Genomic DNA, 26194 nt, shown 5'->3' with positions numbered 1-26194 from the left:
TCAAGTTGCAGGACAACTGAAACCACCAGATATTTTTAACTAAAATGAACTTCAAAGATCATCTTAACTGAATCTTCTTACTCTTCACAAGGGTGATCTATAGTTCAAAATTCTCCAAACGATTCTTAGGCAGCGTCCTGTTCATAAAATTTTAACAGAATTGATTGCATAACTCTTGCAGACACAAGAGTTCTATGATTATGAAAAATATGGGTTTGAGTCCCTGTTGAGCTATAAAAGATGCCTTAGGCAAGTCAATATCTCTAACCAGAGAAACTGTAAGGGGTAGGCTTAACCCTTCCCCTCACAACCATATTTCCAGTGACAGTTTTGCTATGGTTTTTCTCCTGACTGGGATTTGGGGTCCATATTTACTTCAGAAACTCCAGTCTAGAATCCCTTGGCCATAACCTCTTGGCTTAAACATCTGGGAAAAGTAGCTGACAGGAAAAGCACTTTTTCCATCATGCTACACCTGTTGCAAGCTTCTCATAGACTAATATATGGTTAAAGATCGGCAGGGTGGGAGTAGGCATAAACAGATATTTTCAATAACGAGAACAACCAGAATAACACAGAATCTCAAAGATCTATTTTTTGTTGTTTTCCACCCTTGGGTCAATCTTGACCTATGGCAACCTATAGATGAGACATCTCCAGGACTCCCTATGTGCCACTGCTCTCTTCAGGTCCCACAAAGTCATACTCATGACCTCCTTAATACAGTTCATCCATCTAATATATAGCCTTCCTCTCTTTCTGCTTCTCTCTATCTTCCGTAACACTATTGTTTTTTCCAGTGAGTTGTGCCTTCTTATGATGCGGCCAAAGTATGACAGCCTCAGTCTAGCCATCTTGGCTTCCAGAGAGATTTCTGTGGTTTGATCTGCTCTAGGACCCATTTGTTTGACCTCTCGGCTGTCAGTCATAACCTCAGCACTGTTCTCCAGCACCACATTGCAAATGAATTAATTCTCTTCAAAGATCTGTACAGCTATTTAATTTATTCATACATTACCTGGAGTCAGGATAAGCAGTGAAAGGGGAGAAGGAGAAGTTCCACCCTGGAAGCCCATCAACTGTCATGCAGCCCTGTCTCTGGGGGACAGAAGCCCAGCACACAGCCCCAAAAAAGGTTTACCATTACTGATCTAGGGGGTCTAGGGAGTCTGGGACAAATAGTGTGAAAGACAGGAAAATCTGTGGAGACAAAGAGCAGCAGTGCCATTTTAGATTATTGCTTGCTCCACTTTAGATTACTGCTTCAGTTAGGCTAATTTCCTCCTTCCCTTATGCAAAGAGTTAATACAGACTTAGATGGATTTAAAGGGGAATTTTGAAAGAGAGTCAGTTAGGCATACTGGTTTGAGTGCTGGACTGTGACTGGAGATTAGGGTTCAAATCCCACTAGGCCATGGAAACCCATCAGGTGATTTAAGGCAAGTCACTCTCTCTCAGTCTCAGAGGAAGGCAAGGGCAAACTCTATATGAATAAATCTTTCCACGAAAACCCTATGATAGGTTTGCCTTTCAATTGTCATAAGTCAGAAGCTATTTGAAGGCACACAGCACCAAGGTATTTCCACATGGGGGCTTTATGCTGATAGTGGTTGGATGGCAGGAAGAAAAGTGGAGGAGAGTTGTTCCTTCATGCCTTGCAGGTTGACTTCTCAGAAGCATGTGACTAACTGCTGTTAGAACTAGATACATCATTGACAAGTCTGGCCCAAAATATTTTGTTTCCTGAAAGGAAGGACAAGAGTTGTTCCACCTAATTTCCATACATAGAAAGATCACCAAGTTGAATTTGATTCATCATTCACAATGGAAAATACTTCACTTGAAAAGAGTAAAGTAAGTTAGGTAGGTCTAGGATGCATACAGTATCTGCTCCAATAGCTCACCATTATTCTTTGCCTAACAACATCACCTGCCGCTTGAGGTGAGCTGTCAAATAATTGGGATGGCTCTGACCTTCGGACTCATCCAGAAAGACTTTATTGAGTATGAAATTGTTTGGATATAAGAGTATTCACCTTCCAGTCATTTCAATGTAAAATATATTTTTTGACTCCTTTAGTATATCGTTTTCTATAGAATATGGTCTAAAATTTTAATTTATTCTAGGAATGAAATTTGCTATATATTTACTATTGCAATTGTATTTTTAGCATTCTTCTATTGCTCCTATGTTATATTATTTAAATCTAAACATCCTCTAATAAAAGGATTAATACAGAAGAAGTGCTCCAGGATATAAACCATAAAGACTGAATGACATCATATGCCTTCACATTGCCTTATTTCTCACTAGAATGTAATAAGTATTTGTCAGTCTATGCTCTCTACTCTTAATCTGCCTTCAGAGATCCTATTCTGAATTTTGAAGGCATAGGTGCCGTACAAAATGGAAAGAATATTCACCCCAGCAGAAGAAGTTAATGAAACACAAGATGCTTACAGAAAGAACAATTAGGCATGTTGTTAACTTGTTTGGAATGCACATGTACTTTTTATGTGCAAGTGCAGACAGGGACAGCCCTAGTATTAGGCAGAGCAAAGTAGTCACCTCAGGCTGCAAATGCTGGGAGGTTTCAGCAAGCTGTCAGATGAAACAGCTGTGTGTCAAACAGCTTGCTTTACCACACCCCTTGCATTAGCCTGCTGTGTTCAGGTGCAGCAAAAGACTGTCTCATAGCCTGTTCTGGAAGAAAAAGCAACTCCCAGTCTTGTTAGATTTTATATATACAATGGGAGAGGGTGCCATCTTGCTCTTAAGTCAGGCTTAGGTGCACAATGCCATATAAGCATAATAAACATGTATCTTTCAAGAGTAAAATCTACATATGTGTATGTTCTGCTCTGTAAGCAGTAAGTCAGGAAACACATTCTGACCTTATTGGGTTTTCCCTTGTCTTCACTTTCAAAATAATAATTTTCTGTATATGTGGAGACTACAATAGATCTGTAGAAACCTCATCCTTTTCCCTAGATGGTCCCTTTTCAATTGCACTCCGGGTGTGCTGACCCCTGCGATTTCCCCAAATGCGGGAAACTCGACTGCATAATTTGTGGTATAATAATAATCATAATAATAATGGACTGTCAAAAGTATGTGACAATGGAGGAGGAGAAGGATAAAGAAACTGGTTTCCTGATACAACCAACAGTGATTTGCTTAAGGATTACAGTAATCCATTGTAAATGTACATGCCAGTTTGAAACAATATGTGGTGTTGAAGGCTTTTATGGCCGTTATCCATAGTTTTTTGTGGGTTTTTTGGGCTATGTGGCCATGTTCTAGAAGAGTTTATTTCTGATGTTTTGCCAATATTGTGGCTATTATCTTCAAGCGAATATGTGGTTGTGTTTACATAAAGTGACAATATGAAAAATTTGCAGGGTTTAGAGTCCGGAACTCACTTTAAACAGTCTATAACCCAAGTGGCTACATGATAACAATCCAAAACCAAAATAATATAGCATTTCATCCCTTTTTGTATACAAAAAAAAAAGCTCCTAACACTACCTTAAACTGCTTCAATTATCACTACAATATGGATGTAAATCTTTTATTATTTCATTCTTGCATAGGAGAAACAAAATCTTCAAAAGTTTTTCCCCTGGTGAGCAAGATGAATATTCTCATTTTTGGATTTTTAAGGAAAAAAATATTTTTGCAAAAAAAATTACAAAATAAGAAAACGCAATTAATTTTTTTGTTTAAAAATATATTTTGTGCAAAATCTTGTTACACATTTTTCATACAAAATGAAAAATGAAAAAAGTCTCTTTGCTTCTTTGTGGGGTCAGGATGGAAGCATGGTATCATAGAATCATAGAATCATAGAATTGGAGGAGACCACAAGGGCCATCCAGTCCAACCCCCGCCATGCAGGAACTCTCAATCAAAGCATCCCTGACAGATGGCCATCCATCCTCTGTTTGAAGACCTCTAAGGAAGGAGACTCCACTACACTACAATAGAATGTGTTCCACTGTCGAACAGCCCTTACTGTCAGGCAGTTCCTCCGAATGTTGAAGTGGAATCTCTTTTCCTGCAGCTTGCATCCATTGCTCCGGGTCCTGTTCTTTGGAGCAGCAGAAAACAAGCTTGTCCCCTCCTCAATGTGACACCCCTTCAAATATTTAAAGAGGGCTATCATATCACCTCTTAATCTTCTTTTCTCCAGGCTAAACATCCCAAGCTCCCTAATTCATTCCTCATAGGACATGGTTTCCAGACCCTTCACCATTTTAGTCGCCCTCCTTTGGACACACTCCAGTTTCTCAATGTCCTTTTTGAATTGTGGTGCCCAGAACTGGACACAATATTCCAGGTGGGGCCTGACCAAAGCAGAATAGAGTGGCACTATTACTTCCCTTGATCTAGACACTAAACTTTTATTGATGCAGCCTAAAATTGCATTGGCCTTTTTAGCTGCCGCATCACACTGTTGACTCATGTTCAATTTGTGGTCTATTTGGACTCCTAGATCCCATTCACATGTAGTTTCATTCAGCCAGGTGTCCCCTATCCTATATCTGTGCATTTCATTTTTCCCCCCTAAGTGCAGTACCTTACATTTCTCCATGTTGAATTTCATTTTGTTAGCCTTGGCCCAGCTTTCTATTCTATTCAGGTCGTTTTGAATGTTGATCCTGTCCTCTCGGGTATTAGCTATTCCTCCTAATATGGTGTCATCTGCAAATTTGATGAGTATACCCCCAATTTTGTCATCCAAGTCATTGATAAAGATGTTGAATAACACTGGGCCCAGGACAGAGCCCTGTGGTACCCCACTGGTCACTTCTCTCCAGGATGAAAAGGAGCCATTGTTGAGCACCCTTTGGCTTTGGCCAGTCAACCAATTACAAATGGTAGTTCAAAGTGCTATATAAACATCTAGTATGAATGTGCTCTATAGCAACTAAGCAGCAAGAGGAGTAAAGCTTTCCAGCTGTGTATCTTTCGCTAAATTTAAAAACACACATGTGTGAAGGCCATACCTCTGTCTAGGTCTTGAATACTGTACAAACATATTTAGGTTGCTAGCTGACTCTTGATCTTTCCTAGGAGTCCATCTTCAGCCAAAGTAAGGCCAATATTTTCTACCTTTCCTATACCTTGGAAACAAACAAGTTCTCCCTCTCTGACAGATTTGAGCACAGTTTGGGGCCACTGCAAAAAGGTAATGAGCATACAGACAGATAGGAATGGAAGTAAAGGGACACAGATTGTAGAGATATGTTTTTGTCTGGCTGCCAAATTAGATAGGACAGAGCTATAAATATAAGCAAATAAATATTAAGAAACAAAGGAGTCATCAGCAGAGAATAACAACTTTCACTACTGCTTATTACTCTAAATGAAGGAAGGTTAATTTTCCTTTATGAATGCTGTAATGTATAGTGGCATCTGTAAATTATTAGATGATTATAACAAATAGCATAGTCTAATGGTCTCAGTTTCCATTTGGATTGGCATTTTTGCATAAACAGACAATACAAAATTGCAGGAAGAGTGGACCTAAGTGAGGCAAACATTCTCCAGGCATAAGGGATCTATACTAACACAAACATTTCCATTACAAAATGGAAAATCTGGAATAGTCCTGAAGAAAAAAAGTGCTGTTTACCACTTTTGGCAACCGGCTTCCATGTCAATAGGGCACTGAATCTGCATTGGATTTTAGTCTGAATTTTAAAGAAGCTGTTCAAGGTGCTGAACTTTATCCCCAGAATTAGTCCAGCACCTTGGACATCTCTTTTAAAGCTCTGTGCAAAACCCAGAATGGATTGACTGTTCTACTGATAAGGAAATCATCACCTACTAGTCATTTTTACCAAGCCATTTCTTTGTATTTCTCAACTAGAAAAATGGGGGCAAAATGTTGGAATAGGTGGCACTTTCTCCTGATCCTACAAAGTAAGTCTTCCATCTTCAGAATGCTACAGATATGTGCTGACATATATATGCTAACAAGAAAAACATATGGGTCAAAATCCTACATGGCTGAATATAGTGTAAGAATTCTGCATACATGGAATGACACTACAGATCCTCTATCACCACCCCCAGGACTCACCACTGCACCATTCCATTGCTGGTGGAAAGTGGGGGGAAGTGACGAAACTGGCCATGTCCCCATAGCCAGGTGCAGACTGAGGACACTCTTCCTCAAGACCCTCTGGGGTTGTCTGGAGGTCTCAGCAGATGGTGTCATTGCTCTGTATCTGACTATGGGGACAGAGCCAGATACCCTGGATTCCACCAGCAACAGAATGGCCATGGGAGATATTGCAGTGCAACAGTCAGTCTCTGGTGAGCTTTGGACATTGAACTTTGGACATTGCAGAAGGAAGAAGATAATACCAACCTCCACAGTGACAATAATAACAATACTACTACTAATAATAATACATATGCAAATTTAAGGTGGACTTATGCTTGCAAATGTCACTAACAGGATGCCAGCCATGAGATCCTCTTAGGGCAGGATTTCATCCATGTACGTTGGCCATGTGTCTTGCTTTACAGAGAAGAGTGCTCTTTTTGAAGGATTGTAAAAGGACAGAACTTTATTGAAAGGTGTCTATGTCCAGTTGCTTAAAGATACAATAAGAAGGGAAACCAGAGGCTTGCAGCTACCTTTCAACAGTTAGCATCTGTATAAGAGAATGGGGTGCCACAGAGATTATCTGATCAGTCTTCCCCAATATGGTGAGATGTGTTTTTGTTTACATTATAGAAATGATTTTATTTCATTCTTTTAATGAAAGCTTTTAATGTGGTATTTTTACCTTTTGTATGCTTTATTTTTCATTTTTACATTGTTTTATACTGTTGCCCTTTAAATCATTTTATAGGGTTTTAATGTGATGGTTTTAAATTGTCTTTAACATTTAATTGTTAGAATTTAATTGATTCTTTTTGTTAGCCAACTTGGGTCCCACTCTGGGAGAAAGGCAGCATAAACATGAAAAAAAATTGCATTCATACATTTTGAGCTGATCTATGAAGCATATCCTCTATGTTGGCACTGAATAAATCGACATAATACATTAAGGGTGTTCTTTATCAACACAATTGCAAAGGTACAATACTTCAGAAGAGACTGACAGACATTTCTTGAGAAAGATCCAAATCTTGAAGAAGCCACAGAAGATATTTCTCCTGCTGACATACATACAATCACCTAACCTGAAAAACTGCCTATTGGTGACTTTCATTGTATTCACAATAAGCCATAACACCTGAGAACAAAACTAAATGCTAAGAAGCACTTCTAATCAGCATAAATTGTTGTGTGTGTGAAACCAGTGGTACCATCCATAGCACTTATACCTGCTTAGTTTAATTTGTTGTCATCTGCAATCCTGGCTGGAAGATAAGACAGGCTGTTTAGTCACTGTGCTTTACATGATGGTGATGCTCTACAGCATATTCTGCCAAGTGGCCCAATTTATTCAAATATAAGAAAACAACAAGAAAACAATATTTGGACAAAATCTGAAAACAAGAATTGACATTACCACCCCACAGAGTATTGATCTATTTGGGAACAGGATTAGCTAATACTGTGACTACAAAGGCAGCCTATTTTTTGTCTTTACCTGTTCTTATTAAATTAAAGCATATCAAACACAGTATATTCTTCTGGTGACACCAGTTTATGAACTTACAAGTTCTGATTTGTAATTTTCTCTTTTATCATTTATTGTGCTCTGATGGCTGAACATCTACATACAAATAAAATTATTTGCTAAATTAGAAATGTTTATATCTCTAACTATTTTAGCAAATAGCATGTCTTCTAATGTGATACACATAACTATATACACCAATGTTAATAAAGCATTGATATTAGACAAACGACCCTAACTTGAAGCAAGGTCTCAGTAGTCACAAATCAGATATAAAGATGGAGAATACTAAGAAACCTGTAAGTGATTATTTTAACTTGATAAAGATTCTATATAACATAGGGGTGAAATAGATGGCCCGGATGGAGTAGCCTCATGCTGCTCTGTTGCCATTTGCACTGGAACTGCTGTGACTGCACCTGCCCAGTCCCAGTCCAGGCCTCCACCACGGTCCTGAACTGGACTGCCAGAAGGAGCTGATTCTACTCATTCCTTCTTTGCCCAGTTCTTCTGGGATGGTGTGGCATCGGTGCAGCTTTCAGCTGTGTTCGTGGCATGCATCATCTAAATGCCAGACCCCTAGTGTGGCCTGAAGTCATGTCATTTTACCCATGTGTTTTTGGCATATACTATTACGGTCCCTTAAACTCCACCCTTATGGTTTTCTGTTACTTTTCCTTTTATTCATATTTTTTCACCTTGAATTCCCCAGTTCCAACTCGGCTTCTGTAAAATTAGGTTACCACCTATGAAAGCTTATCCATTTTGGAAAGTTTTGGCCAACAGCTATTGGAAAAAATGTATTTATTAATAAAAGACGTAACAGGGCTTTCATTTTTTTATGAGACCAAAATGAAGGCAGCCTAGAAATTCTACAGTGAAGACTGTATTGCTACCTCTCCATATCCAATATCATATTTCTTCATTTTCTGTCATTATCTGGCTTGTCACTGTTGGATTAGGTGGTCCATTCATGAGTTCCTAAATTCTCAGAAATGTATGTTACAAATTTTGAAATGATCTTTAGAAATGGCAAGGGGTAGTGGTTCTAAAACAGTAAGATGGGAGCCCCAAGAGGTTACAGGAGTTGGTCAAAGGGGGAATGGGGCTTGGAGGCCCTGAACCTCTTTCCAAACTTTTTAATGTATAAAATTTACACATGCGTTGAGTTAAATATTGAATTTACTTAAATAAAAAGATTCTAATTTGAACAATGTTATTTCCTCATTAAATATTAAAATATGAATATTCATGAATGTGTGAATGAAAATACACACACTAAATAAATATATATATTTTTATTCATATACTACATCAAGTGTGGGGGCACGACATCCACAAGTAGATATAAAGTGGGGTTCTCCAAGGGTAAAATGTTTGATTACCATTGTCATGGGGTATAACCCTGCTAAACCTATAATGAAAGGATGGACAACTCTTCAGGGTCAGAGTGGTCTGCCACCCAACACACCTAGGAATAATCCTGCTGCCCATATGCAAATTCTGGTGATGCAATTGCAAAAGACACCATGTATCTGTGAGCTTAGTTCTTCTTTAAACTTCCTTGTTTTGAAGGAAATATTTGGCTTTCTGTGACAGCAATTTTGATTGGGGCAGGGGCTTGGGAGGCTGAAAAGCAGAGTGTGGGGATGCCTTTGTCCACCACTGCTATAAAACATCACAACACCATAGCATACCAATGGCCCACTGCTGGCTCAAAGCAAGGATAACCTAGGAAGTCCCATGATGAGAAAGATGTGTTTAAGTACATGGTCACACCCAAATAGTCCAAAACTAGCTAAAGAGTATTCACTGAGCCTGATCAGCCACAGTCCCTATAAATGGCCAATCGCTTCGAGACATGACTGCTGATGATACACCAGAGGGGAAAAACAATACAGGGAATTACTGGGGAAAGAACTACAAAACTGAACAGCGCAGATTCATTTAAATTGCCATGGTCATGCCAGTTTCTAAAAAATTGAGGAAGACTACAAAATGTAGGAAGATTTTTTAAAAAACATGAGATCAAGGAAACAAATATGGCTATTCATCTTTGGTGTGGGTGGGAGAAAGAATGGGAGAGGGCAGAGTGGCGTTTTAGAAAACACGATTGGTGTGAAGAATAAATATGGGGGAATAATCACAAAATAAAAAAGTCCCAAGGCTACCCACTGTAAATGCAAGACAAACAAAAGGAATGATTTCCTTTCTCAACATATAATTAACCTTTGGGACTCATTTTCACAGGACATTATTGCTTTTAACAGATAACATAAGTACACAGAGAATAGGTTAACTGATGGCACAACAAGCTATGGCATCCAAATGGTAACGTCCATGTTCAGAGAATGCAGTTCCCCAACTCTGAGATGCTAGGGATTAACAACAAAGGATGCATGGCAACAGCATCTTTTTGTACAATATTGCCAAAATCCGACCATATCTCTCCGCCTCTACTGCCAAGATCCTGGTCCATGCCCTAGTGGTCTCACGACTTGATTACTGTAATGTCCTCCTGGCTGGTCTTCCTTTTTCTCACCTCCGTCCCTTAATCTCTGTCCAGCATTCAGCTGCACGCATTATCACTTCCACCCACCGCTCTGACCACATCTCTCCTGTGTTGGCATCCCTTCACTGGCTCCCTCTCCCTTTCCGCATTCAGTATAAGCTCCTGCTGTCGACATTCAAAGCCCTCCATGGACTGGCCCCTCCTTACTTATCAGACCTTCTTTCTCCTCACCTTCCCACCAGGGCCCTCCGTTCTGGTAGTCAAGGGTTCCTGTCTCAGCCCAGGATTTCCTCTGCCCCATCTCGGATTCGCCCCTTTTCACTTGCTGCCCCTCACTCCTGGAACCTTCTTCCTCCACAAGCAAGAGCCATCACTTCTTTAACCAGCTTCAAAACGGAGCTGAAAACCATCCTGTTCAGAGAAGCCTTCCCAGGCATCGCATAATTGTCGCTTACTATCTGATGTTCTGTTGTTGGCTGTTTATCGATCCATTTCCTGTATTGCTATGTACTGTATATGTATTATCCTACTTGTGAGTATGTATTTTCCCTGGATAATGATTAACCTTCCATTTTGGAGCCAAGCCCTCCCTCCAGTCCATCTGCCTTGGTCCAGGCCTCGGAGGTAGAGAGGAACTGCTGGACCTCTTACCCTTTCCCGTCACCACTCCCTTCTCCTTCTGTGTCATGTCTTTTTAGATTGTAAGCCTGAGGGCAGGGAACCGTCTAACTAAAAAGATTGCATGTACAGCGCTGTGTAAATTTACAGCGCTTCATAAATAAAGGTTAATAATAATAATAAAATGTTCTACTTATATAGTCAGCCTGCCATATCCATGGATTCTTTATCCACAGATTCAACTATTCATGTCTTGAAAATATTTTTTAAAATATATGATTTCTAAAAAGCAAACCTTGGTTTTACCATTTTATATTATGGACTGTTTTACTATGCCATTGTATTTAATGGGATTTGAGCATTCACAGATTTTGCTATCTATGGGGAGTCCTGGAACCAAACCCCAGTGGATACCAAGGGACCACTGTACCTATCTCAAAGAAAAGTATACCACTGAATGCTGGGTTAAACCAACAGCTAAGCCTGGGCTGCCTCAGCTCAGAATTTTTTCACCTGCATCCAGCGTTATCACATAAAAAACACCAGTTAGGTGTCATTCCTAATAGCTGTATTCCTTTTTTCACAGCTATCCAAGCTTTTGGCCATAAATGTATCCCATTTACAAAACAGAAACAAAATGAAACCTCTGGCACAATGCAAAATATTTGAACATACAATTTCATCAATAATGTTAGTACAAATACTGATGCAAGTTGAGAAAAGGGCCTTTAAAACTAGTAGAAAGGGAGCAAAGGAAAGGTCTGGCTGTGAAGTATAAGCAAGATACACAAGAGACACCGGTAGCCTGAAAGCATGAATCACACACATGGGGGGGGGGGGGGGGGGAGATAGGAAGAAGAACAGATGGGCATGCTAAAAGAAATTAAGAATGGGGGAAACAGTGGCATTAACATTATCAAAAAGAGCAAAACCTTTGTTGCACTAACCACAGTTATAATTAATATGTCCCTAATGTTATTTTTCCACATAAGTGAATGGGTGTGTTTGTCTGCAGGGAGGTTGCATGATCATGCATGAAAATGAATTGTCTACATAATGGTAAGAAGAGGGAGAGATGAGTCAGATTCTAACAAACTGGATGCAGTACCTTTTGGACCAAAAAAAAAAAGTACCAGAAAAACAAAAATAAAACACACCAACACCCAACTATCAGGTATCCACAAGAGAAAACAGATGATGCTGTGTAAGATAAACACTTGTTTTACTTGATCCCCTATCCTCCCCTGCCTATGCATTGGTTTGTGACAAGAAAGCCATGAATAGCATACTGTATGTTGGATTTCATTTGATATGTGGGAGTCAGGATAGGAGTGTACAGTATTTTAAGTAGGACTCATAGTAAGTGGTCACTGGCAGTTTTCCATACACTTCCACATACAGTACAGTGGGACCTTGATATCCGTGGGGGATCCATTCTGGTGAAGCTGAAGTCCTGTTGTCCCTAATGGCAGCACAGCCATGTAACTTGCCACCACTGGGGACAAGAGGGGCTGTCCCTCATGGTGGCACAGCCGCATGCACGCACTGCCATTGGGGATAATGGGGGCTTGCCATCCACGGATGCTTAAATCCACGGATGGCATTTCTGTGGATAGCAAGGCTCCACTGTACCTCAGGATCCAGGAACTCCTACACAGTAGCATGGTGACCATCTACATAGTATTAACAACAGCACATCTAATTTGAAAGACATTATTTAATCCTCTCTAAATTTGGAACTATGGGTGAGTCTACACTTGCCAGAATACTCCAGGCTCCCTCCAGAATACTCTAGTTTCAATTTCCCCCCTTACCTATTTGCTTTTGCTGCAGGTATCTAGATGTTGCAGCAAACAAAGGGAAGCTGCCTTATGATATGGCCTCTGATCATCACTGGCTACCACTGCTGAAGTCAGAACAAGATGCCCAGCCATGTAATAGATACTGGACTCCTTGTTCTGACCTTAGAGGGACTCACGCCCACAGTGGCAATGCCAGGCATTTCACAGGAACCATGAGGGAAAAGGCAGCCAGTGCTATCACTGTAAAAAGACTGGAAAAACCACATCAAAAGATGAGTTATTAAATGTGGGTAGGAGGAGGAACCCCTGAATTGGGTGCAGGCATTGTAAAAAAGGCCAGACCTGATTCATGGTTTTGGCCCTGGATCATGTAAACAGGATGCAGCAAGCCCAGAGGGAATTTGGGGTAAATCACCCAGGTGGACAAACCCTATAGCTATCAGCAGCAGTGAATGCTAATTCCCAAGGGTCACTATGTACTTTCACACATAGCAATAGGACATGAGAGGTATGTCCCTATGATAACAGTCCCATGTGACCAAGGACAACTGGTGAGTAATAGCAGATCACTGCACCTTCACAGGACTGGCATCCAGACAGGAGGGAGGATCCTTGGGAACAGGACCTGTTTATTTGATTGCATCATTCACATGAAGTTCACCATCACTTGAAATTATACTACAGAAAAGAGTATAATTTGTTTGAAATTCAACTCCTAGAACACCCAGGTCTATGAATTACACTCCAAAAGAGTAACATTTCCTCTGTTTGAGAAATAACATTATGTTTCAAATAAGGGAGACTGCACAAGGAAAATGTTTTCTGCAAACCTTCTGTGAATTAATTCCATCATATCATTGATTTAGAATTGTTTGAAATGATTTCCTTCTCCCTGCACCCAAAATTATCATTACTTCTGTAAATATATTACTGAAATCATTTCAGAGTAGGTGGCACTCCATAGGGACCCACAGACCTTAGAATGACAGTATGAATACAAGTATAACCTCTACCTGTTGTTGTTGTTGTTGTTATTTATATAGCGCTGTAGATTTGCACAGCGCTGTACATAAAAACAATAAATATAAAAGAGTAAACCTGCCTATGGCATACAATCTAAGAAATAATAGGATAATACATATAAAAATACATAGCAATACAGGAAATGGTTCAATAAAACAGGCAACAAAAAGAATATCAAATAGCAAGTGACAATCATGCAATGCCTGGGAATGCTTCTCTGCACAGGATGCAATCCTATACGTACATACCTAGAAACTAGACCTGGAGGACCCTTAGTGGCACAGTGGTTAAATGCCTGTACTGCAGCCATTCACTCACAAACCATGAGGTTGTGAGTTCAATGCCAGCCAAGAGCTCAGGGTTGACTCAGCTTAGCATCCTTCTGAGGATGCTAAAATGAGGACCCAGCTTGTTGGGGAGCAATTAGCTTACATATTGTAAACCTCTTAGGGAGTGCTTAAGTGCACTGATAAGAGGTATAGAAATGTACTTGCTATTGCTATTGTTAGTCCCATTGAAATCAAAGGACTTACTGTTCAGGAGAGTGTATAGCTGCAATCTTATACACATGAACTTGGAAATCAATCCCAGTGAAATCATAGAATCATACAGTTGGAAAAGACTGCAAAGACCATCTAGTCCAACCCCATCATGCAGGAAGACACTGGAGTTTATTGCATTGGCTTTGCTGCTGCGACAGATGCGGGATGTAACTTTAAGAAGATGGATTTTATTGCATTTCCCAGTTGCTGGGGAGTACACATCCCTTAGGCAAGTCAAGCTTCTCTGGGCTCCTCCCACAACAGGAAGTCCAGTTGCATATGGGCTGTGTACTCCCCGGCAATGGAGAAATGTGATAAAATCTGCCTTCTTAAAGTTACACCCCATATTCTATCATGGGATACACCACTACACTCTGCAGCGTCATATTCCATTGTTGAACAGCTCTTACTGACAGAATGTTCTTCCTGATTATTAGATGAAATCTCTTTTCTTATGGTTTGAATCTGTTGCTCCATGTCCTGGGACCTTATTACACACAGGGCAAAATGTGGTCAAAATGTCGATGTGATCATGCCTGGTGCTTCTAAAGTGTAATTAAGGCTTCTCACTATGGAATTGTCATAGAATCATTTGTGGGGAAGCCAGGAGGAGCCATTTTCTGAATAATGGGATATCCCATTATTCAGAAAATGGCTTCTCTGCGAATGGTTCCATGATGGGAACATAGCGGCAAGCCTCAATTACACTTTAGAAGCACCAGGCATGATCAGACCCTGATGGTTCTGCAAAGTTTGGATGACCACATTTGCCTTGTGTGTGATAAGTTTACTATCTCTGGAGCAGCAGAAACAAGCTTGCTCCATCTTCAATATGACATTCCTTCAAATATGTAACCGCTTAACCTTCTCTTTCCCAGGCGAAACAAACCCAGCCTCCTAAGCTATCCTTTGTAGGGCATGATTTCCAGAACTTTCACCATTTTGGTTGCCCTTCTTTGTACACTTTCCAACGTGTCAACATCCTTGTTGCCCTGGACAGCATTCCAGCTGAGGTCTGACCAAAGCAGTATAGAGTAAACTATTACTTTCCTCGGTTTACTGATGCATCCTAGAATCCCATTGGCTTTTTTAGCTGCTACATCCAACTGTTGACTCATATTCAGCTTCCAGTCTACTAAGACTCCTAGATCCCTTTCACATGTACTGTTGTTAAACCAGGTGTCACCCATCCTATTTGTTTGCATTTCATTTTTTTCCTTGCCTATATCTGGTACCTTACATTTCTTCCTGTTGAAATTCATTTTGTTAGTTTTGGCCCAGCTCTCAAATCATTTTGAATTCTGATCCTTTGCTACCCTTCCTAATTTGGTGTCATATGCAAATTTGATAAGCATGCCCTCTATTACCTCATCCAAGTCACTGATAAAGATGTTGAATACTACTGGGCACAAGACAGAAGCCTATGGGACCCTGCTACTCATTTCTCCCTACTATCAAAGGTTTGGTTGTTCAAACTATTACAGTAACAGTAGCACAGTCTAACTCACATTTTACAAGTTTGTTTGCAAGAATATCACGGGGGACCTTGTCAAAAACCTTACTGAAATGAAGATGTGCAACATCCACAGCATTCCCTTCATTTACCATGCTTGTGATCAAGTGTGTAATCAAGGGCCCAACTTATGAGCAAAGCCTACAATTGATTTGCCAGCCTAAGTAGGGCCAGGAACGTCTTTAATCAAGTTGAATTCCAGGGTATCCCATACCAACTCACAAGCATAGTTAGGGGAAATGTTTAATATTCTTCACTGCACCAATTACATTCATTACTTACAGAGCCCTCTACTTTTCAAGCCCTACTTCTGCCTCTTTGTTATGTGGAAACATTACACTGATATACTATATACTTTAATATACTGATATACTGTCAATGCAAAGGAAAAGGCAGTCGTTGTAAGATGAACCATTTTTCTGTTATTTTGCCACTTTGCCCATGCAGATGGGCACAGCTGCATGAAGCATCTTCCTTGTAATGCTATTCCACATGGCTACAGCCTATGAGTACTGTAGCCACATGGATAAGGCTTCAGATTTGGGTCTGTCTCATCTGATTATTGCACTGCCCTCTGGCAGGCCAGTGATTGGACAGTAAAGGTTCTTGTGGTGGGCTGGGCAAAGTGATACTGAAAGAATCAACATACTGTAATAGAGGATAGCATGAAAGCTTCATTAGGTTGACTGTGGGCAGCCAACGAAGAGGATGAAGTGTGATCATTTCTTTCTTTTTTTATTGTTCTAAAACAATACACCTACTGTTCCCTAATGGAGAACATTTTGAATCTTCAGTATTACATAAAATAATATTTCTAATCTCTGCTTCTCATCCTAAGTGCCTCGAAAATCAGGAAGCCCTTCTACATAATAAATAACTTTATCCAACTTTTTTTTTTTAAAAAAAAAAGCATTTTAAAAAGGGAATGGCTAAAGGAAATAGGTATGTTTAAGCCTGAAGAAGAGAAGACTAAATTATGATAGCCATATTTAAAGACTTTAAGGGATGTCAAGTAGAAGATGGAGAATGCTTGCTTTTTGATGTTCCAGAGCATAGAACATTAAACAATGGATGCTCACTACAGAAAATGAGGTTCCACAGAAACTAGCTTTCAGATTTCAAGTTATTCAGAATTTGATTATTAAATGTCCCTCCCGCAAAATCTGTCTCCCATTTGGTATTAAAATAACTGTTTAGTATACTGCGGCTTCTCCATAAAATGAGGTAAGCTGTTGACAGTAAAAAAAAAGATACCACAGTAAGTGGGCTAGCCCCATTTCAAACATGGTTCTCTGTGGCATTGGCCTGATCCAGACCAGTGCTTTGCGCTGGCCTGGACACGTAGTAGGGCGGCCTGGTGGCGGAGCATCTGCACACCCCGCAACCCTACTACGTGGCGGTGTCGTAACCATGCTGGCCTCCCTTCCACATGGGGGCTGCCGTGATGACGTCATGCACACATTGTGTCCAAATGGCACGGCACATGCATAATGTCTTCGCGCCGCCCCAGGCCATTTACGGCGGCCTGGCTACAGAGCGAGAAGGCGCTCCAAAACGGAGCTCCTTCTGGGTGCGTGCCTCATTCCCACAGCCACCAAATGGCTGTGCAAACAACGCCTGGGAGAAAGGGGCCTAATGGCCCCTTTCTCCCGTAGTTCTGGCTCCCAGGGTGTCCAGGGGCATGAAGCCCCAAGGATACCCCTTTTCCATGCCACGGAGAAGCGTGGTCCAGAAAAACTCCGGATTGGGGATGCAGGGCTGTCAATGAGGCTGCCCTGCCCCCAACCTGGAGCGAAAAGGGGCAGGTGCAGGCCGCGCCAAAGGGGTGGTCTGTACTGGGCCATTGTGTTTCCAGCAAAATTCTTCTTGCATTATCTGGTGGCAAAGTGTTCTAGTACAATAAATGAATTCTGACTTTTAGACTTCTTATATTTTGTCTGGCTTTTACAATTATATCCCACATTTTCTCCATTGGACTCAAGACAGTGTATATGGCTCTTCTCCTTACATTTTCTTCACAATAACCCCATGGGAGTTACTGTGAAGAAAAACTAAGGTGATGAGCCTTGTCTTCAGCTCAGTTGAGAAAATGTGAGATCTAGCATGGCACAGTGGTTTGAGTGATGGACTACAACTCTGGTGACCAGAGTTAGAATCTTGTCTTGGCCATGCAAACTCTCTGGGTGAACTTGAACAAGTCACTCCCTGGGTCTCAAAGGATGGTAATGGCAAAGCCCCTCTTAAGAAATACCCATGAGAGGGGTTTTGATTTGTTAAGGAAACTCTGTGATAGGGTCACCTTAAGGTCACCATAAATTGGAAATGACTTGAAACCACACAATGACGACAGCAACCCTATGAGAAGAATCAGTCTGAGACAGAGATACTGAACCAGGGTCACCTGCTGAGTTTCATAGCTTATGGGAGTAGCATCCAGGGCCCTTTCATACTAAACATTGCAAGTCTATATTCCACTGCCATGGAATGCCATGGCTGCATAGTGGGGTTTGTAGTTTGGTGAGATATTAGAGTTCTCTGAGAATTCTAAATGCTCCTCACTAAGGAGTATCACACTTCATTTTTCACCCAATCCAGACATGGGCATGGGCTGGGAACAGGCTTGAATGGGTGAAAAGAGATGGTATCACACAGCAAAATGCCACTGATGCTGCTGGGAGACTACAAGCCATCCTCCAACCGCACTCAGCCTGCCAATGTTGAAATACGGAAGCTTTCCGTACTTCAAAATCAGCTGGCTAAGCGTGGCTGGGGGGTGGTTTGTAGTCTTTCAACAGAATTGGTAGCATTTTGCTGTGCAATAACACCCATTTTCACCTGTTCAAGCCCGTTCCCAGCCCATACCCAAATTGGGTGAAAAATGAAGTGTGATAATCTCCTAAATGGAATATTCCAAGATTCCATAGGAAGTTGCCATCATAGTTAAAGTGTAATATAGAATTATAAATGTGTAGTGTCAAAAGACCGCAGACCTGCCAAGTCTCAGTTTGATAATCTAACATGGATTCTCTTTAAAGACTATCCTGTTGTGCAGTTCCTTTCTATACCAGAGCCATACCATCCACAGAACTATTGTTACAGACCTGGGAAAGAATTATGCAACTTGCCGGAGTCAGACATTGTGATGTGCATACCCTCCTGATTTGGCAAGGACAGTCCCAATTAAAACTTTATCCCATTTTTTCATCTGCTTTTGAAATGTCACGATTTATTTTTCCTCCTCCCACTTTCCTGCTTAATTCAATTGCTGTGAACTGAGTTAAAATGCAAAAGTAGTTTGCACTAATTTAACTAAACAGCAGAGATGAGAGGATGGGTCACAACCTTGCCCTTCCCAGTAGGCTCAGGAAAAAGCAAACTGCTGCAGCCTCTCCAAGCTTGTCTCTTATTTTTCATTAATAGCTTTTAAAAATATTTTCGTACACTCTGATGATGTTGCTTGGCCACATGTGTTCCACTTTTCATCTGTGAAACTTTGGAGGGTATGGCTGTTTCCATATACAATATAGGGCCTGAACAGACAGGACAAAATAAAGCTGCTTTGCGTCACTTTAGAGGTATCCTCTTTAAATGATGCATGCATCCTAAGAGGCAGGAAGCCACGCCAAAGCCCTGCTCCAGTTCTAAGGACTGGAGTGCAGCTTTGGCGCAGCTTCTGGCCTCTTAAGATGCGTGTGTCATTTAAACAGCATACCTCCAAAGTGACCCGAAGCAGCTTTATTTTGGCCTCTCTGTTTGGGACCATAGTTACCTTTTTTTTTAGTGCTGCTGTAAACCACCCCATCCTTGTATTAATCTTAACATTACAGCCTATATTTTATTGGTAAACTGAAAGTAGGTTAATTGAATCCATTGTTAAAGGTGAGTGAACACTTAGACTGCATCCACACTGCAGACATAATCCAGTTGGACACCATTTTAGCTGTCATGGCTCAATACTATGGAATTCTGCAAATTGTAATTTGCTGTGGTCCCAGAGCTCTCTGACAGAGAATTCTAAATGTTTCACAAAACTACAGATCCCTGAATTCCATAGCATTGAGCCATGACAGCTAAAGTATTGTCAAAGAGGATTATTTAGGCAATGTGGATGCAGCTCCAGTAAATCCCAATAGGTCTACTCTATCTGGGACTAATAGATCCAGGTCTTATATTAGCCTTCTGCAAATCTACATAACTAGAAAGTACAGGTATTTCAATATGTTCTTTCATATTATCATCAATATTCATAACAAAAAATGTGGGGCCCTGAAATCTAGGTCTCTACAAAAGTTAGGTAGCTACTGCACAATGCTTGTTTGAAAAACTTTACACCCTGAAGGACTGAAAACCAATGCAAAGTAGGTTGACAGAAACTCTCCATTGACACATACTGTGCCACAGCAGCAGGAAGGAGCTGCAAGTGATAAACTCACAGATCATGGGGGAGTTGTGGGGGAGTACAAACACTTTGATAATTTATGTCTCCAAGGCCATGGGACAAAACATCCCCAGTGTTTGCACATAAACATCACGCCATGGGGCAGGAAGATCTTACCCATGCCACAAACATCCTCCTCACAGTAGGAGACATTTGGAACCTGCAGCTTATACAGACGCCCACTGCTTGACAGAGAAACCCATTTAAATATATACACATTTGGTAGAGGGGAGAGAAAAAGACGAGGAAAGCCTTTAGGTCATCAACACCATTCAGTGTAAAGGGGGCACAGCAAGAAGATCAGAGAGGCAGTCTGACAGCACAGAACCAGCAGAAAGAGATATTGGACAGCTTGTATTTTATACCTTAATCATTGCAAAAGAGGATGGAAAATCTTTACATTCCTCAGGCCTAGTGTGAAAAAATATATGTCTGCAGCCAAGGGAATGTACTCTGAACTCATAATCTGTGAACACTGCCTTTGGGAAAATCACATAATCTCATCCTTGCACTGGAGGGCAGCCTCAGGTTATACTCATCATCTCTGTGTGGGATTGACTCATATTTTCATTATGAAGAAGTGGTGGGGAAACTCTTTTAAGTTTTGAAAATCTTCCTAACATCAGGCAGGAAAAGTCTTGCATTTCCATATGTAAGGCTGCTTTCTTCTGCTCCCACAAATACTTGTTCAGCCTAGGAACAAAGCGCGCGCGCACACACACACACACACACACACACGCATAAATCAGTGGCTTCTAGGTGTTTCTCAAAAAATCCTAAAACTACTGTGGGTACTGTTGTGGACATTTTTGTTTTTCCTAGGGGATCTTGCCCAATGAATATGTTAGAAATTTCTTCCAGTAACAATCTTGGCGGCCTTTTCCTTTACAGAAGAGCTGCTTTCAATTAAACCTCTTGGGAAGCTCACATATGCAAAGAGGAGATGGGTTTTACTAAATGACTTACGAAAAATCCAATTCTATAATAAACAAGGAATTCAGCAAATTGTAGAGGCAGGAAAAAAGAGCTGTGAGTGAATGCCTCCATGTGGGCACCTGATTTATTAGCAATCTGCAAAGAAAACAACTATTGAACACAGTATCCTCAAAAAGATTTAAGCCACTAAAATCTTGCTTAATGAAATTAAAAGTTTTGTAAAGCCACATGACATCCCTCTCTAAAAGAAAAACTCTGCCCTTGATTTACGTTTAATGCCAATTGAATCAGTTCTTTATTGGTATAGCACTGTACCAAAACATAATCAGCCCTACATGCTTTTTTCTTCACCATTACCTTAAGTAGAAAAAATTCTGCACTGCCTCCTTCATTCTTCTCCTCCCTGCCTCAGTAGATAAAGGTACAAGCATGCTTTGCAAGTATGCAACATTAGTGTTATGCAGCATAATCAAAATATTTTTAATGAAATTTGCGATGTCCCAAAGCAATAAAATAGCATTTCAGTGCTTACTCCTCTCTTTCTTTCCATCTTTCCCTTGCCAGTACAAAAAGACATGGCACTATTTCACTATAATAACTTAAGTGGCCCCTAACACTTGCTTCCCCTCTGGATAGACAGATTGAGCCTTGCTTCTCCATGCGGCTCATGTGGAAGAGGAAAGAAATGCAGGCGCTCTCCTCCTCCACACACCTCCTCTTTGTACCCCTCCCCTTCCTTTGATTTCATGGGTGTGGCAGGGTTCAAACCTCGCTTTCTCTCAAGCACCAGTATACTGAATCAGGAAATCACAGAAGAAGACAAGGATCACCACACCTTCAAGTGGGAAATGTATGTTTCTGTTTAATCGCCCTTTCACTTCATTACTGAGCACTCACCCACACAGTATATGTCTGCTCCAGCATATAGTACAATACAGTCGATGCATAGATACTGCTTCACTAGGAAATACATCCAGTCTGCAGCACATTTCCCAAGAACACAGTACAGTATCAGGTTTAGGATTCCTTCCCAAATCTTCTCAAATATTAGCGGGTGTTTTTTTTTATCTGCAACACTTTGCAGCAGTTTAGGGAGATGTTTTTTTTTTTTTTAGAGGCATCATCTTTACATCTGCAGGTGTGTAAAAAATCTGGATAGCATTTCTGAAAGGCCACCAAGGTATTACATTTTATTCTCTACATTCTGACTACAGGCACTAATTACAAATGTTATTTTTTCAAGGGAGGACAGGATTGAAAGGCATCAATACTTTAAAATGATTTTCCTTTATTCCCTTCTATATCCATTCTTCTAGGACGCCATGAATAACAAACACAAATACATTTAGCAACACATGACCAATACAGATACACGAAAAGACACACAGGTATGTATTAACCTCCCAATTTCTGTTATTTGTCCTTCTGGAGGCAAACATGGAGGGGGGGGGAGTCCCCAGGTAATAAACAAACCTTCCTATATTTTGAAAACACCCCACTTTAGTTCATGGCTATTTGTTGGAAGTGTTATTTGGCTCCCTTTTCAGAATGACTGTGGAGTTAAGGAGAAAAAGGATCAAGCGGGGGAAGGGTCATTTTTTCCATTTAAAGATTTTAAGCACCAGAGCCAAACCTTCTAGGCAACATTGTATTTTTGTTGATGTGCAATTTGCTTGTGTGCAAGAAAAGGTGGGAGAGAAAGCAATACAACAGTAAGGCATTGATGGGGATACATATGTGTGTGGGTGTGTCTGGATAGAGATTTATACCTGTGTGCACCCAAGCCATGTGTAATATGCATGGGCGTGTCTCTTTGTGTCTGCAAAAGTATGTGCATTGAATTGTATGTTTTTAAGTATAGTAAGAGGTATGGAAAAACTGAACATCTCCTTGCATGTATGGAAAAGTACCCTATGGAAGTGTATAAAGGGGTGTGGCTGGTGATTACACTGGTGGCTGAGGGATTTTACATACATACATACATACATCAGTCTATCCATGACAGATTTAGAAATACAGCTATGAAACCTTTAAAAGTTTAGGAAAACTAAAGAGAGGACAAGATTGTAAAGTATGAGGTGGGCGAGGCATTAGCCATGTGTTCTATACCTTAGAGAAGATGGTGAATATAGCCAGGGGCTGAGAGGTTTTGTTTGTTTGTTCATCTAGAAGCCTATCCCTCATAGATTTATAAATGCAAATATGAGAAGTTAAAGATAATCACAATGAGTAGAAGCTTGCAAGGTGTGATGTAGACAAGACATTAGCCCTGGGTTCTCTAGGTCAGAAAATATGGTGAATATGGCTTTCACAGCCTACCATCTCCAAAACCTTCAGAGGCTTTTACCTTCTTTGAAAATGTGCGAAGCCTCTCCACTCCTTGTGATGCCTTTTCCCTCCTTCACACACCCCACACACACTTTTCCTCTCACATATGGCTACTGAATGTGTTTTGCTGGCTGACTACAACATACATGATCTACAGTCTGTGTCCACTTTGCAGGTTTTAGAGAGTGCATAAAACATGGAGAGGGAACAGATGCCAATGCAAGTGGGGTTTCCCCATTCACCAACCCCACCCATGTGATCTTCCAGACCACCTTCCCAACACATATGTTGCCTCCAAAGTACATTCTACACGTCTTCTTTCAAATTCTTCTCTTTCAACTCCCCACAAGGTTACTTTTTCTTACCTCTCTCCAGAAACATTTGGGTAAAGCTGTGTTAGATTCATTCAAAAAGAGATACGACCTGGACTACAAAAATATTTATTGAGATTGCCAAGTAACATGTTTTTCCCTGACAAGCACAGCAAGCCCTTTTAACAGACATCAGAGGACAAAACCTTTGAGTCTCATCAAATCAAAAGAACAGTCCACATGAAATAAAATCTAAAGAATAAATCTAAGAAATAAATCTAAGAAAAGATTCCATGATTCCATGTCGCTCATCACAAAGAAGGGCTGAATGTCCATTCTTCAGAGGAGGTTGTCATGAAAGGTGTGCCAGGGGATGGGCAGTGTGGATCTGAAGAGCATTCCCCCATTTTTTATTTTGCCTTTTTAAAAAAAGGTTAAGAGTGCTCCACCTTTCCACAATCTTGTACATTAAAAAAGAATCACCCAAACCTTATGAGATCCACTGGTTTCCACCTAGTTGACACACTGCTCCATCTTTCCCATCCCAGCTAACAGAGGCGTGGTTCTCTGTTTCTTTCCCAGTTGGGGCACCTTTGCCCAAGCCTTCTGGGCGCCAAAAGGATGGCAGAAGGGGGAACCTCCCAGCCCTATTCCCCTCCCACCCCAATCTCTCCTAACATCCCCATTCATTTCCCCCCTTGGAAAAAGAAATGAAATAAAGAGATCTTTTTTTTAGATTCCCCCATCCATCTTTCATGCTCTCTGGAAGCCCATGCCATCTTCCATCTCAGCCAACACCAGAAGGCACCCTCCTCTCCGTCAAGATCAAGGGAGGGGGTGGGATGGAAGGGGCAGATTTCTAAAGAGAACTGCCCCCTCCCCCAGGTTCAAGGAAGACTCAGGGTCCCCCCCTCCTCCAAGCAAAAGCCACCCCCTCCAAAGCCAAGAGGAGAGCATCCTAGGCAAGGCACCTTCTTCCCCCACCCACCAAAAAAAGAGAAAAGAAAGGTGTGTGTGTGCCTAAGGAGGTGGGGGGTCTCCCGCTGCCTTTTCTCTCCCGATGCCTGATCCTTCGCCAGCTTCCCCACACCCACCGCAAAAAGGGGGTGTGAGGCTGAGCCTTCCCTGGAAGATGCTCAGATCGCAGCGCAAGCCAGCAGCCAGCCCTGCCCCAGCTGCCTCCCAGAGACAGGTCGCCTGCCATCTAGGCATTCTCAGATATATAGATATAGATGTATATCGGTATATTCCCCCTGGTCAGAAAGAAGTAGAAAAGCTCCAGCTCTACCTGTTTTGTTCTTCTCATACAGCACAGCATGATTGTATTGTCCCCTTTCCTTCTTCCTTGTTGTTCCTTCTTTCCTTCCTTCCTTCTCTCTCCTTTTTTTCTTCCTCTCTCCCTCTCCTTCTCTCTTATCTCTCCCCCCACCCTCTCCACTCCTCCCCTCCCTCTTTCTCTCTCTCTCTCGATCACACACTCACACACTCTCTCTTAGACACACACACCAGGGCAGTTAGCAGCAGCAACTGTCAGCCCCCCAGTTCTTGCTCATTTCCCCTCGCTGGCTTCCCCCAGACTCGCTCCCTGGCAGCTCTCAAGGACCCCCAGCCCCTTCGCCTCCAACGCCCCCTCCCTCCCTCCCAGCCCGCCCCTGTCAGCCTCATGCATATTTCAGCCCAGCCAATCTGGACCCAATTACCCAGGCACTCTCCCCCCACCCCCCCAACAGAGATTGCTACTGGTGGTGCTGCTAAAGAGGGGGGGGGGGTTAGAAAGCATCCTTGCAGATGGTCCAGAGGGGTGTGGCAAGGGAGGGATGGAGGGAGGGCAGGAGGCAGCAGGGATTCTTCTTAGTAGGGACTCCTTTGGAGGAAGAATAAGAAGAGGAGGAGGAGGAACATGATGATGATGATGAAGAGGATGAGGAAGAAGAAGATGAAGAAGAAGAAGAGGAGGAGGAGGGAGAAGAAGATGATAAGAAGAAGATAAATGGTGATGAAGATGATGAGAATGAAGATGATGAAGAAGAAGAGGAGGAGGAGTTGGAATTCACACCACAGTGGCTAAAGAAAAGGAACCAGAGGGTTACTCTCATCAGGAGGGTGGGTTTGTTTGTTTGTTGTGTGCCTTCAAGTCCTTTCTGACTTAGGGCAAACTTCAGGCTTTACTAGGGACCTATGCTGGGGGTTTCCTGGCAAGGTTTGTTGAGAGGGGGATTGCCACACTGGCTTTCTTTTGTTGGTTGTATTTGGGACTAAATCAGAAGTGAGTTTCTAACAGAGATTGGAGCCCAAGTCTTAAAGTAGGCAAATTAAAACCTGGGCAAGCCTTCTGGTATGTATGCATAGACCAAAAGGCAAGGTAATGTCACATTATTTTTAAACTAAGCATTTTCTAGCATTATATTTAACTTTTTGTGTATTTATTTCCACCCCAGCCCCAAAGGCAAATAGACATCCTGCTTACAGGACACACATATCACATCTGAAACATGCATTCCTAGGTGCATCCTTGACTGAGATT

At 41.4% G+C, this 26194-nt stretch overlaps 1 protein-coding gene across 1 annotated transcript in view; it reads right to left on the bottom strand.

The window, feature by feature from the left end:
- GAP43 (growth associated protein 43) overlaps positions 1 to 25085 on the bottom strand; it is a 92524-nt gene extending 67439 nt beyond the window's left edge. The window contains exon 1 of the mRNA XM_089508184.1: positions 24959 to 25085. Within this exon, the coding sequence (XP_089364310.1) occupies positions 24959 to 24988 (30 nt within the window). The 5' untranslated portion in view covers positions 24989 to 25085. The remainder of the gene's footprint in view (positions 1 to 24958) is intronic.
- Positions 25086 to 26194: the final 1109 nt, after the last annotated feature.

This window comes from Sceloporus occidentalis, unplaced genomic scaffold (genome assembly GCF_023333645.1).
Source record: "Sceloporus occidentalis isolate IW3139 unplaced genomic scaffold, rSceOcc1.0.p SCAF_2, whole genome shotgun sequence".
Lineage (NCBI taxonomy): Eukaryota > Metazoa > Chordata > Lepidosauria > Squamata > Phrynosomatidae > Sceloporus > Sceloporus occidentalis.
Note: the sequence above shows the minus strand (reverse complement) of the source record. Positions and strands in the feature narration are given on the sequence as shown.